The sequence below is a fragment of the Capricornis sumatraensis genome, chromosome 10 (assembly GCF_032405125.1).
Source record: "Capricornis sumatraensis isolate serow.1 chromosome 10, serow.2, whole genome shotgun sequence".
NCBI classification, from domain to species: Eukaryota; Metazoa; Chordata; class Mammalia; order Artiodactyla; family Bovidae; genus Capricornis; species Capricornis sumatraensis.
In genome coordinates this window covers 101,180,328-101,194,338 of record NC_091078.1, presented here as the reverse complement: position 1 = coordinate 101,194,338, position 14,011 = coordinate 101,180,328, and the positions used below count along the sequence as shown (strand labels likewise).

Genomic DNA, 14,011 nt, shown 5'->3' with positions numbered 1-14,011 from the left:
TCATTTAATTCCATTCACTGGGCATTTTCAGTTACATTGTTACCATTTAATTCCATTCAGTGGGCATTTTCAGTTATCTTGTATCATTTAACCCACCTGCCAAGTTTGTGACCTTATGAAGTAGGCAGCCTTGTTAAGTTTTCTTTAGGTGAGCAAAGGTGGATCCAGAGAGGTTAAACGACCCCCGCAATTGGCGTTAGGCATTTGAAGTATGGAACATCGTAGGCTGAGTAAGTAAACGTATTGAAATGTAGGGCTTAGACTTAGGTTTTCTGATGCTGAAGTCCCTGTTCCACTAATTTAACAGATGGTAAAGCGCAAGAAGGAAACAGCGTTACACGAATGAGAGAGGTTTCTAGCAAGAAGGACAGAGGCACAGATCTGTGAATTGAATGTTAACAGAAAGAATACATGTGTTGCCCGAAGTTACTGGGGCCCCAGTTGGACACACTGTGGTGGAGAAACAGCCAGGAGGTGAATTCATGTCAGCTTGATGTGCCTGAAACTCTGCCTGCGTGTGGTCACCGGAATCTGGTGGCGATTCGGTCTGAAGTTTCATTTCAGTCAGCCTCACTGAGCTGCACAGCCGGCCACATCGACCTCAGAGTGATCCGCCTTCGGCGTAGGTTGCTGCTGGGGCAGCGGGTTCATGTTGCCTTTCTGCAGTCTCTATACAGTGTTTACTAGATAAGGAGACACCCAGTGAAAGCCTCTGACTTCTGGAGGGCCCCAGGGGCTGCACACCCACTGCCGGGGTGAGATCCTTCATGCTGTAGGCTTGGTCTACAGTGTGGTTATGAGCTGAGGTCGAGCTTGATGACCTCAGGAAGTGGTCCTGATGGAGTGAGGATGGGACAAGGCCAGCAGGGATTTGGGATACTGAAGAGTGTGCATCTGGGAGCTAGATGTGCCATCAGGGTCCCAGGAGAGTGATGTCTTTCGGTTTCAGGGTTTTGGCCAAGTGACGGCGTGGCAGGAACATCAGGGGGGTTTGACTGAGCCTCTCCCCACCTTCACCAGTTTCCACCTTTAGCCAAGACTCATGGTGGTGGTGGTGTAGTCGCCAAGTCATGTCCGACTCTTACGACCCCATGGACCCCCGAGGCTCCTCTGTCCACGGGATTTCCCATGCAGGAATTCTGGAGTGGGTTGCCATTTTCTTCTCTAGGGCATCTTCCCAGCCTCGGGATCGAACTTGGGCCTCATGCGTTGCAGGCAGATGCCTTACTGACCCAGCCACCAGGAAGCTGAGACTCGCACTCTTCCCTCTATTACACTGTAGTTGGGCCACTGCCCCTGGAGGAGCCGTGCAGTGAGCCAAGCCTGGGCTGGATTGTTTTACCCTGGAAATCTCCTTGGAAGACTTCCACGACATATCTTGTTCCCGTGCCTGAAAACAAAAACAACTAATACACCCCATAATTCTATTCCCACAGTGGGGTTCATGTCCTCTTGTGGGTCCGAAAAAATAAAAGCTTCCTTGGTGGAAACCCAGAATAATGGTGTTCACATTTAGAGCTGAGCTTTTCGTCAGCACTGAATATCCCTAAAGTTTAGTAGCTTTATCTTTGATACCTCTGCCTGTCTGCTTAGTTGCTCAGTCGTGTTTGACTCTTTGTGACCCCATGGACTGTAGCCCGCTAGGCTCCTCTGTCCATGGGATCTCCAGGCAAGAATACTGGAGTGGGTTGCTGTTCCCTCTTCCAGGGGATCTTCCTGACCCAGGGATCAAACCTGCATCTCCTGAATTGGCAGGCAAATTCTTTACTACTGTGCCATGTGGGAAGCCCCTCATTGATACCCTTTCTTAATTCTTCACAATAAGCTGAAAGAATGTATTATTGGGGATAAGGAAGTCTCAGAAAAGGAATATGGGCTGGCAGAGAAAATACCATTGCCTGGGGAAAAGAAAAAAAAACACCAAAGTATTTGTTCTCCTCATGATGAGGTACGTTCATAATTGACAACAACCACACAAAAAAGCGAGAATGGACTGGCCAGAAAAGAGTTGCAGGGCAGCAGATCCCTTGCAGATGGACTCTGTGTCTTTATATAGAAGGACGTTCCTCTCCCTTTAATGGGGTTATTATTGTCTTCCGGGTGTCAGCGTTTCAAGTGATTATGTTTTTGGTGATCGTGATGCTGTAAAACCCGTCATGGAATTGGGAACACTTCACTGGTGGGTACTTAGATTAACTTTCCGGATGCTGCGTAATCTTTTGCAAAAGCTCGTAGGTGATTTATGGGTTCATAAAGGATATAAAATAAACCAGACTCGTCTCTCCACTGTTTAAAACCATTCAGACCATTCAAGGACTTTTCCCTAGGAATAAGACCTCAGCTCCGTCACACCCCGCAGAGGGCGAGTGACCTCGCCCGTGCCAACGTCCTGCATTGCCCCCGTCTCCTTGACCGTGGTCACAGCAGCCCCCCTGCGTCCACAGGGTCAGCTTGGCCTGTCCCCTGCCTCCCCGTCGCAAGCTTAATGGCTCTCATCCTGTGGGTCTCCCATCCCAGAGAAATCTTCTCTGTCTCAAGTAGTGGCCAGTGCCCTTTTTCTGGTGCGTTTAGCATTATTTGCAGTTTATTATGTTCATATATATATTTTCAGTACATACGCAGTCTTTTAAAAACTGTTTATTGACTTCATCAGGTCTTAGTTGCGTCGTGAGGGATCTCTCATTGACGCACATGGACTCTCTAGTCTTGGCACTTGGATTCAGGAATGAAGGCATGTGGGCTTAGCTGTCCGACCAGGGATCAAACCGGTGTCGCCTGCGTCATACTGCGGATTCTTAACCCATGGACCATCAGGGAAGTCCCCTGTTCACATATGTTTTGAGGACACAGATGAGCGACTTCTCAGGTCACACAGGTGGGAAGTGGCCGAGCCCAGGCCGACTCACAGGGTTAGTGACCCCCTGGCCCCAGAGAGTCCCCTCTCCAATCACCATGGTGCCATCATGCTCATTTCCAGTGGGGTGTGACCCTCTCTCAAATAACTGTAGCCATAGTTCCCCCCCTGCCACGTTACTCACTTGTTTCACTGGGTGTCCTGGGCTGTGGATATTGTTTGAGATGTAAGTTTCAGACATCTGTTTTGTTTGACTGTTATCTTCCGCCTTTACTTGCTGAGGTCTTCTGTGCCTGCATAATGCCTGGTCCTTGGCCCTCATCTCCCCCGTCGTCCTTATCTCACACCTGGTTCCCCCAGAAGCCTGCCCCCTGGCCCGCCAGTGACTCCTGACTGCACCCCTTCTGGTCACACCATCTTCCCATCACCTGCTAAACCTCAGCATCCCTGACCCCACTCCCCCAGCCTGCTCAGGGGCTCACCACTGCCCGCTGGTTACCTGCTCCAGTGAGTGGAAACCGGTCTGGCCAGCCGTGGGCTCCCTCCTGGGCCTCCACCCACATCGTGCTTCCCAAACTTTGCTGCTGCTCCCTGATGAGACTCTCGGTCCTGACCGGGCTGATTCGTCCCCCTCCCTGCTTCTCATTCCTCCGCTGTGCCTTCCCTCAGGCTGTGGGTCCAGCAGGACTGTACACGTAAGGATCAGGGTACTCACACTCAGAAAGTATTCAGACCGTGTGATCCAGGTGGCTGGGAGAGGTCTGCGAGGAGAGACCGCCCAAGGGAGAGGGATGGGAAGGAAACCTTTGAAGTGGCTTCTTAAAACACACACACGTTCACAGGGTGAACACTTCAGCTGACACTGATCTTTTATCCCACACTACACATTTTACTGTTATATTTTGCCTTTTGTTACCCTGACCCGTGTACTTCATGAACAAGGTTGTAATGTCTTAAAAGCAGGCGTGATATTTCTGTTCCTCTGTGACCTGTCCCAAATACTCTGCTGAACTCAATAGTTGTGCAATAAAAGTTAGTTGGTGGCATTTGTAAGATTGCAGCAGATGGCAGGTGCTTTGTAGGGGAACTTTAAAGCACCTAATCTCTTATCTACCTACTTTGAACCTAAATCACTTGGGAAGAATAAGCTTAAATATGTGATCTTCCACAGGCTCGAATTCTGGACCTACTTCTGTGTGTCCTTTGCTATTTTATGCCTCGATATTTTGCTTCTGGGCAGATACTTTGCGTAAGAGGCATATGTTAATATGTATCTTTGGGTGTTTAGAATTTTGAAAGAGTTGTCCTTCAGCTTACTGAAGCAATTAATTTAGGAATTGTGAGCCTAAATACTGACCTACAGAGTAGACTGCTTATCAGCATTTACTTAATCAAAATAAAAGACTTGTAACTCACATGCTTCCTGAATAGGGAACTGGCTTGGGTGAACAGAGTAACTGAGTTTTCGTGCGTTCAACAAGCCTTTTCCTGTCAGTCTGTCCCAAACTTTCATTTTCTCCACCTCTGAGCAAGTTCCCGAGTCTTCACTCTGAAGGTGATCTTTTTGGTCGTATAAGAAAGACGAGGACTGTGCATGTCATTCATTTTCCTCTCGAGTGCCTCTGAGTTTACTTGCTCTCTCCTTGTCTCTGAAAAAGAAGAAATTTACTATGTACGTGTCCTCCCTGCCACTCAGAGCCTTCTTGGACTCTCCTCTTTCATGTTGAGACTGGAGGAGGTTGCCATTTTCTCCTCCGGGGGATCTTCCTGACCTAGGAATCGAACCCGAGTCTCCTGAAATGTAGGCAGAGTCTTTACCACCTGAGCCACCAGGGAAGCCCCATTCATTGCGCTCTGCCCATCATGTCAGATCATCCCCTGCCTTCAGCTTCCTGTTCCGCAGATGGTGACTATAGGCTGCTACCAGGATAACTTTCCTGGAATAGCACATCAATGGCCAACTCATTGCTCGGCTCAGAGATTTCAGTGGGCCCTTCATTGACACAAAATCCAGCCCAAATCCCGTGAAAGCCCTCTGTCCTCCGGTGACGTGGTGTCAGTCTGGGTTTCCATCCTTGTCGCTCACTTCCTGGCCCCACACTGCTCATCTTGCTGATTTGGGCGCTGGTTCTTGAGTGCGTTCCGCTTCTGTCCTTCCCTTCCGTACTTGTCCATTCGTTCTTCAGAGGCTCAGCTCACCTTCTGTTTTCTCCACAAAGCCTTTCAAAATTCGTTGGTATTTCTACAGGATTTTTTTTTTTTTTTTCAATAGCACTGTTTTGGCACCTAGCACATTTCTCCCTAATCCTTGACTTCCCTAAGTATCCCCTAAGACATGTTTCAGGTTAAAAGAAGGGCCAGTGAAATTTGAGAGATTTCAAGTATATAGGACTGCTGTCCCTACCATCTCCGCCCGCTGCAGAAGGCACAGCAACCCATCAGAAGCCCAAGAAGGAAAAGAAATAGCTTGATGTGGTTTATTCTGGTGTTTCCCAAACTTATTTATCATAGGAAAAACTTTTTCTCACAAAATATGAACATCCAGTGAAACACTAGGGGGAAAAACACCGCCTTAAACTAGATTTCTTGTTGGCATGTCTACTGTATAAATTGAAAGCTCTTTGAAGCCAACTGCTGGGCTGTTTGTTTTTCCTGCCTTGGTACGTAGTCAATAATGTTTATTGAATGAAATCACATTGCAGGATCAAGAGCTTATGTTTTTTCTGAGGCCCTCTAGTACTGGCATAAACACAGTTTTCAGTCTTTAAGCCGTGTCTGGCTCTTTTGGACCCCATGGACAGAAGTCGTCAGGCTTCCCTGTCCTTCACCATCTCCCAGTGTTTGCTCAAATTCATATCCGTTGAGTCACTGATGCTATCTAACCATCTAATCCTCTGCGGCCCTCTTCTTTTGCCTTCAGTCTTTCCCGGCATTGGGGTCTTTTCAAATGAGTTGGTTCTTCGCATCAGGTGGCCAGAGTATTGGAGCTGCAGCTTCAGTCCTTTCAATGAATTTCCAGGGTTGATTTCCTTTCGGATTGACTGGTTTGATCTCCTTGCTGTCCGAGGGACTCTCAAGAACCTTCTCCACCACCACAGTTCAAAAGCATCAATTCTTTGGCGCTCAGCCTTCTTTACGGTCCAACTCTCACATTGGAACATGACTACATACACAGTAGGTACTCAGTAAGGGCTGAAGAATGCTGAATAAATGCTGAGTGTATCTGAAGGGTGCACTTAAGGTATTTTTCCTCAGTTGAACTAACAGGATCGGTTTTCCTAATAACTGTGAGTGCATGCATGTGTGTGTATGTATTTTTAAATAATCTCAAACAGGAATTTTTTTAGGTTTTCCACCACCTTCAGCTCTTCTTCAGTGTTTGCTTTTATAGCTGTGCTGTAATTTAAGAAAACAGAATTAAAAATAAAAATCCAAGTTTTATTAAAAAACATGATAAGTGGCAGTGATTGCTACAAAATAATGACATTTTAGAATAAAGATCCCTATTGGACTTAAAATGCCTTTTAACTCATCAGTGGAATTCACACAGTTTTCATGAATCCATTGCATATTTTAAGCTCCACAGCTTTGTAGAGTCTCTTAGCTCAGGAGGCAAAAGAACAGAGCGATTCAGTCGTTGTAATTTTTGTTAAAACTAACAAACAAACCAACCGCCACCACCACAACAAAAGTGTTGCTGGTGTCATGCTATGCTCATAGAGTAGCTTTAGTTCTGAGAAGTGATTTTACTGGGTACGTCTGGACAGGCGTGCTGTTCTACATACACGTAAACATTTATAAGCACAAATAACATGGGCATGAATATTCACAACATCCTTTCTTTTAGTCCTGACTTGAGCTGCTTCCTGGAATTGGCACGGTTTGGTTTAGTGGACAGAATGGAATTTAACCCCTTTCCCTGTCTGTTCCCAAACCGTGTCTGTTGGCTTTCATCCCGGGCCAGAAAAAGTTTCATCTTCAGCACTGGGATCTGCATTTAATGCAGGAGTCGCCATCTCATGGGTAACTGCCAGAATTCTAGAAGAGTCTTTCGAATTCCTTTTAAATTCTTCTTTTCCCTTCTAGGCTCCAGCCAGGAATGGAGACCCCACTGGATGTCTTGTCAAGGGCCGCATCACTGGTACACGCCGATGACGAGAAGCGTAAGTCGGGAATCCATTCTAAGAGCTTTGCACCTCTTCCCCCTCGACTCCTGCAACGTCGTAACATCAGGTGTTTCTCCACATGGTTTCGGGGCTGTACGCTGTGAACCTGGCTTGTTTTCTTCCGAGATAGCAGCTTGGCGTCCTTATTTTTGTTTTCAAGAGCCAGAACATATCAGTCTTGTAAATGATATCTTTGGATGCTAGGGCTTCAGCTGTTAACCTCAGGAAGTCCTTTCCTCCGAAAGAGTCTCTTAAGTGGGACGTGGAGTAGAGATGCTCCTTCGGTGTGTCTCCAGAACTTTCGATAAATAGCTGTTTGTCAATAGACAGATTGACCAGCAGAGAACTAGAGATGCGAAGACTCATCCAGAATCATCTGTCATTGGAAGTGTGTGCATAATGGGAAATAGCCTTGCAAATCCCACCTGTACAGCTGAGAGAGGGTGCATACTGGGGTGGGGTATGCCCTGGTGTGGTGGGAGAGGGGTGGAAGAGGGGAGAACACTGATGTTGGAGGGTTGCTTGCCACTGTGTTAAAGTGATTTTCCTGCTCCTCCTCAGGCAGCTTTGTTTTTAAATGTTACTGTTCATGGTTGATATTTGCAGAAACGATTGCGAGGGTTCTTTTTTCTAAGCCCTGAAATGCTACTAACAAAAGATTTATTGAGATGGAGCGTTCATACATGGTAAGTTCTGGAAGGAGGAGCACCTCTTCGGGTTAGTTCTTGACAAATTTGGCAGCCGGAGTGCACGTTCCCTGAGACGTGAGATCTGCTTTTTCACTCTCTGCTAGGACTTTTGTTTGTCTAAACCTCAGCTCTCTCGCTAGTCACAGGAAATAGCAAGAGCTGCTTCCGAAGTCTTTGTGAAGATGACCTGGGCTACTGTGTGTGTAGAGGCTTGCCGTAGCCTCAACTCCTGGGGCCTCTGCCTTGCCCTGTCTTTCGGGCTCTGTGTGGGGCCCTCTGATGGGGCCTGATCTACTCCTTTATGTTATTACAGCGTCTGCAGCGTCGTCCCCTCCGCCGCCACTCACGCACGACCATCTTTAGATGAGTGATTGCATGAAATAGCTGTTGAAGTTTGTTTTTTTCCCCCAGCCTCTTACATAATGTACATCTGTAATTATCCCTCCCTAAGTAACTGAAGCTCAGGGATGTTAAGCATCATTCCCAAGGACATTGAACTCTGCGGTGGCAGCTCAGGTTGTAGACTTTTTATCGAAACAACAGCAGCAAAAACCCCTTTATGCCACTAAGATTGCACAAAGAGTTACTGACTTGAAGAGCTGTTTACAGATTTCTTTAAACATTACTATAGCCAATTTAGAAGCTTTTTTAAAAAAAATAGAAGACAATATTTCAAGTTTCTCTGTTTTGTGATGTTCAATTTGAATCAGTAAAACAGCATCATGTTTGTGCATGTGAAAAATAAGTGATGCCCTCGGCGTGGCTTTTGTGTCCTAAGTGTAGAGAGGGTGAGTTCCTCTCCTTCTCTACTACATTCTCGGGTTCCCTCCCGGAGCCCAGCTTCAGGATCCGTCCGCTCAGCCTGGAGGCCTGCATAGCGACCAGTTGTGTGTGAGCAGTGCTTGTGGATAAGGGGCATTTCTGGGCAGGCAAGGGCAGTCCTGCCTTCATGGAGCTTGCGTCGCTTGCTATTCGTGTCCGACTCTGCGACCCCCTGGACTGTAGCCCACCAGGCTCCTCTGTCCATGGGATTCTCCAGGCAAGAACGCTAGAGTGGCTAGCCATTCCCTTCTCATGGAGCTTATGAACCGATTTCTGTATCGACTCTGGAGGCTGTAAAATGTTCAGCAGGGGAGACTGGGCGTGCTTGTGACATAGACGCCAGGCTTCCGCGGTGCCTACAGTGTGGGAGAGCTGTTTTCATAGAAACCGAAGGACGCTGCCAAGGGAGAGAGGAGTTCTTACCTTCCTCCTGCGATGAACACAGTATTAGTCCTTTAAGAGGAAGGATGGATGTCTGTGTAGGTCAGAAGGATCACAGGGTAGACTTTGTTCTGGGCTCCAGTTGGTTTAACAGTAGGCCGGCCTGGTTCTGGGGTCCCCTCTCTAATGGTTTCAGCATCTCTGGACCACTTTTGACATTTGAAGATAAGTGGGGGAAAAAAAAAAGTTCAAAGATGTCCGTAATCATTATTACTAACATGGGCAGCATTTTTGAGAAACTGTTTTGCTGTGGTGCTCTGCACTTCATCCACAAGAGAGCAGAGCCCAAGAACCAGAAATTCACTGTATTTTCTGTTACCTGGCAGTGTAAGGACATGAAAATTCAGGCAGTTTGTAGACAGAGCTGAGCATTAAGTTCACAGCCTTTCTGTGGATTTCTTCAGACCCATTTGAGCTTGTTCAGCCTGATTCAGCGCTCTCTGCCCTAGACTAATTCTGTTTTAGCTTCTGTTGTAAGTTGCTCTTATACTTCACATTCTCCTCAACTTTAAAAAAAGTCTTGTGTATGTAATCTGATGTGGGTGTCTTATTACAAACAGAAAAATGTTCTACTATTAGAGATCAGGTTTCCAGCTCATGTGGGTGACCTCAATGGTTCTCTCTCCTTTTGCTGCTGGGGAGCCAGAGACTTGGGCATTTTTGAAGATGCTATTGATTTAGCATTTGGAGGAGAACAGTATCTGTTAGGAGCTGAGTATTTGATACCTGATAGCCTTAAGGCTTCGTTATGTCTACCAGTGAAGAATTAAATACCTCAACACTGCAGAGATAGTCAGTAGTGAAATGGTGGTTTTGTGGAAACACAATAGCTGCTTATCTGGATGGCCTAGAAGGAATACGCTTACTTAAAATAATCCTTCCACTGCTCATGAGACATTGATTGAATCAGCACCCTGAGTAATCCTGGAAGGTACTTAATGAAAGCGCAACACGATGGCCAGTTTTCCATGTACTTGAAGAATCTCTCTTTGCAGGGATTATTGATACTGGTGCTGGGAGCACGCGCTTACAATAATAGCGTGTGCTTGGTCGTGTCCGACTCTTTGCGACCCCATGGACTGCAGTGATTTCCCAGGCAAGAAGACTGGAGTGGGTTGCCATTTCCTCCTCCAGAGGATCTTCTTGACGCAGGCATCAAACTCAAATCTCTTGCATCTCCTGCACCGGCAGGTGGCTTCTTTACTGGTAGCACCACTCAGGACCTCAACCTTTTACCAAGCCTATTTTTAGGAGTCAAAATTTGAGCAGAGAATTTGAGGACAGGACAAATAGGCACCGATGTTTATATTAGTAACAGCACCTGGGTATGTCTGTACGGTGACACGGCACTTCACTGTGATACGTAGAGAATGTTTTCTTTTTGGTAGTTTTGTTTTTATGTGTCTTGATTATGAGTTCTTTTATTTGTTGACTTCCTCAGTTAGGCTGGAGTAATTTTAAGGAGCATGTAGCTTTCTTTTTGAGGATTCTGGTGGCGGGGACAGTACCTTTGTTTCATCTAACGAATACTCATATGATCTGAACGAGACAAATGAGGTTGGTGTGAGTGACTCACGGAGAGCGGTAGGGAAAAAAGGTGGTTTTCACGGTGTTGCTGTTGCATCTGCTCCTAGAAATTCACTGACTCCTTGTGTGGTGACGATCACTGAACACTGACTAATTGATGAAGCATAATTACCGCTATCCTTCCAGGGAAAGCATTCCTGGGAGCACTGGCTTCTTGTTATCATGGGGGCTTTTTGTTATGTCCAGATGTGTGGACATTTGCATGTATATAGATTCTGTTCGGAGAAGGAAATGGCAACCGGCTCCAGTATTCTTCCCCGGGGAATCCCATGGACCAAGGAGCCTGGCAGGCGGTAGTCCATGGGGTCACGAAGAGTCAGACACGCCTGAATGAGTAAACAACAAACAGGGTTCTGTCTGGGGCTTCCCTGGTGGCTCAGCCGTGAAGAATCTGCCTGCAACGCAGGAGACATGAGACTCTGGTTTGATCCTGGATGGGGAAGGTCCCCTGGAGGAGGAAATGGCTACCCACTCCAGTGTTCTTGCCTGGAGAATCCCGTGGACAGAGGAGCCTGGAGGGCAAGAGTCGGACATGACCATGGCGCAGGTTCTCTTTTGCCTTAAAAAGGGAAAAAAGAAACCTATCGATTTAACGATAAAGAGAAGTCGTGCTCACACTCTGTCTTCTCCGATGGACTTCTGTCCTCCCGGGCAGCCAGCGCTGCCTGCCGGTCAGGTCACCGTGTGGGTAGATCCTGGTGCCATAGCCAGTGCCTTCCTGTGACCAGACCATGCTGGGGACGCCCCGCATCCTTTTCTCTTTCTCTCCATGCCTCCTGTCCTCTTGTCTTTGCTCTCCGCACCTGACACTGTGGCTTTTCCAACATTTTGGCCACGGCCCAGAAGAAGAAAAGCTTTCACCTTGTGACCCTCGGACTCATACTGACAACTTCATGAAACAGTTCTTACCCTCACTTTTGCAGTTATAGCTTGAGTTGTTGTATTTCTTTGCATTTCACGCTGTCTGAGTAAAAGTTGGGTCATGACTCATTATGTTGACTTGAGGATCTGCAAATGAACTGGGTGGGACCTGTAGGTGAAAAAACATGATTTGGTTTTTTATCTCCTTTGTTGGATAAACTTGCTTCTGGCTCCTCCGTTTATGTCCTGGGGCGCTTTGACTAACTGCTGGGGCATGAAGGGTGTGCAGAGGTGCTGGAATCCGTGTGTGGCTGCACAGGGTGACGTCATCACATTGTTCTCGGTCGGGAGCCCTGGAGGCCTTGGCACGCCCACTCGGACTGCCCTTTTAGAAGCAGTTCTGCTGTAGCCTAAGGCTGTCCTCTTCCTGATTTTTAAAGTCAGTGCTCAAGAAAGCGGTCACTCCCCTTTGGTTAAGCCTGTTTAGGTCCCTCTTGTTCCCCCAAAGCATGCTCCATTGAGACTGCCCAGTAGACCCCGGGGAGCACACCGATCAGATCCTTTGCAGCCTAAGGTGATGGCTTTGCTCACTGCATTTGTGCGTGCATCCTTTGTGTCCTAGCACCTGTAGAGACCCCAGGTATCCAAGACCTGGGCTTTCTGTGGCCATGATTTCCAGAGAGAGGAGGGAAGAAGTGATGGTACGCATTCTACAGTCGCCTCCCCAGCATGGGTCCCTTCCCCCAGGTGGGAGTTACTGAGTCACGGGTCCAGTAATACTCCTCGGGGACTTCAGGATCTGCCTCTCTAACCAGGAGGGGCTGGATGCTTCTAGGTGTGAGATGAAGTAATTCTTTGGCTATCAGGATCCTTTAACCAGGTTCTCCAGTTGTCCATGGATGTGTAGTCAGTTGTGTCTGACTCTTTCCAGCCCCCTGGACTGTAACTAGCCAGGTTCCTCTGCTTTGGGATTTCCCAGGCAAGAATACTGGCATGGATTGCCACTTCCTCCTCCAGGGGATCTTCCCAGCCCAGGGATGGAACCTGGGTCTCATGCATCTCCTTCATCGGCAGGTGGGTTCTTTACCAGAAGCACCACCTGGGAAGCCCCCCCCCCCCCCGCCCGTTGTTTATATTTCGTCCTATTTCCTTCTGTCTCTCTCTGTATGTATGTGTGTAGTGTTTGTATATGTGTATACACACATATGTGGGTTATTTTTACTGAAACATTTGAGAGCAAATGGCAGATATCATGCCTCTTTACTCCTAAGTACTTCCGTGTGTATTTCCTACGAACAAGAACATTCTCTTGCATAACCACAGTTTGATTATCTTTATTACAACGTTACTTAAATATACATAAGCATAAAACTGGGCATAAAATCTTTACGCGTATAGTTCTTTTACAACTTCATAGCCAGAACTTGAACCTACAGTTTAAACGTAGCCCATGGAAGTCCGCCACGATCCAGCAGATGACGGTAAACCCTGCTCCTCTAGCGTACGGCGCCTGGCACTGGCGAGCCGCGGTTGATCCCTCTGACGTCACCCTGCCCGTCCTGCCGTGCGTTCTTTGCTGCACTTCCCCCACCACGTCGTCTCTGCAGACTCTTGTAAAGTATTTCATTGCATGCGTTACGGTGGCATAAACCGCTTTTCTTCTAGTGCAGATACCTCCATTTCATACTAGGTTTGTTTCTGTCCTTTTCTTGAGACCCGGGGGGAAAAGTGCAAACACAGTCACCGAAATGGTGTGCCAGCACTACGGTTATATAAACGGTGGGTGTCTGGTTCAGGATATGCTTAGGTCAGATTTTTTTTTTTTTAAGTGTTCTCAGTGAAATACCAGCGCAAGTGAAAACTCCTCCCAGACCCCTCAGCATTTGCCCGTGGACCTCAGTTTCCGGGTCGCTACATTATCATTCTCACAAGAGCCCTATTCAGGAGGTGCTGTGATCAGTCCCATTTTATGGACAAGGAAACAGAGGTGTACAGCGCCTAAATAGCTTGCCTAAGGATGCTTAGCTGGTCCTGGCGCTGCTGAGGTTTGAATTCGGGAGCCTGACTCTGGAGTCTAGCCTCTCGTTCCTCTATTCGGGTGTCCTCAGGTGGAAGGCATTGAAGACAGAGCTGTAGATTAAAACTAAAACTGTGTATGCTCCCTCCACCAATAAGTCAGCAAGAAGGTTTTCATTTGGAAAAGGCTTCCCAACCGGTGAACCAGCATTGCCCGAGTGTTAGCAGCTGCGATCAGCCACGCGTGGAGGATGGATGACGGCCCCAGAACTTCTTTGCGCACTGTGCTTTCTTTTCCTGTGAGTACCTCGGTCTGCTCAAGGAGGGAATCGCAGCTCTTGCTGACACGGGCTGCTTGCAGAGAAACAGGATGCCTCCCTGCCGAAGTGCCAGGCAGAGACGAGGTGACCACTGTCCAGAGGCGCTGAGTAAGGGAATAGGCTGGACTCGAGAACCTAAGGTTTTGTGGGTCTGTGTGAGTCCCCAGAGTTGTTGGAGGCGAAGGTTCTTCTCCATTCTGCTTCATATTCCAAGCCTGCACCATTTGGTGCTTATGATTGGCCTCTAATAAACAT

The 14,011-nt window shown here is 47.5% G+C and overlaps 1 protein-coding gene across 1 annotated transcript in view; it reads left to right on the top strand.

Moving 5' to 3' along the window:
- Positions 1-6,953: 6,953 nt before the first annotated feature.
- Positions 6,954-14,011, top strand: part of VGLL4 (vestigial like family member 4) — a 142,170-nt gene continuing 135,112 nt past the window's right edge. Inside the window, exon 1 of the mRNA XM_068981733.1 lies at positions 6,954-7,017. Within this exon, the coding sequence (XP_068837834.1) occupies positions 6,954-7,017 (64 nt within the window). The remainder of the gene's footprint in view (positions 7,018-14,011) is intronic.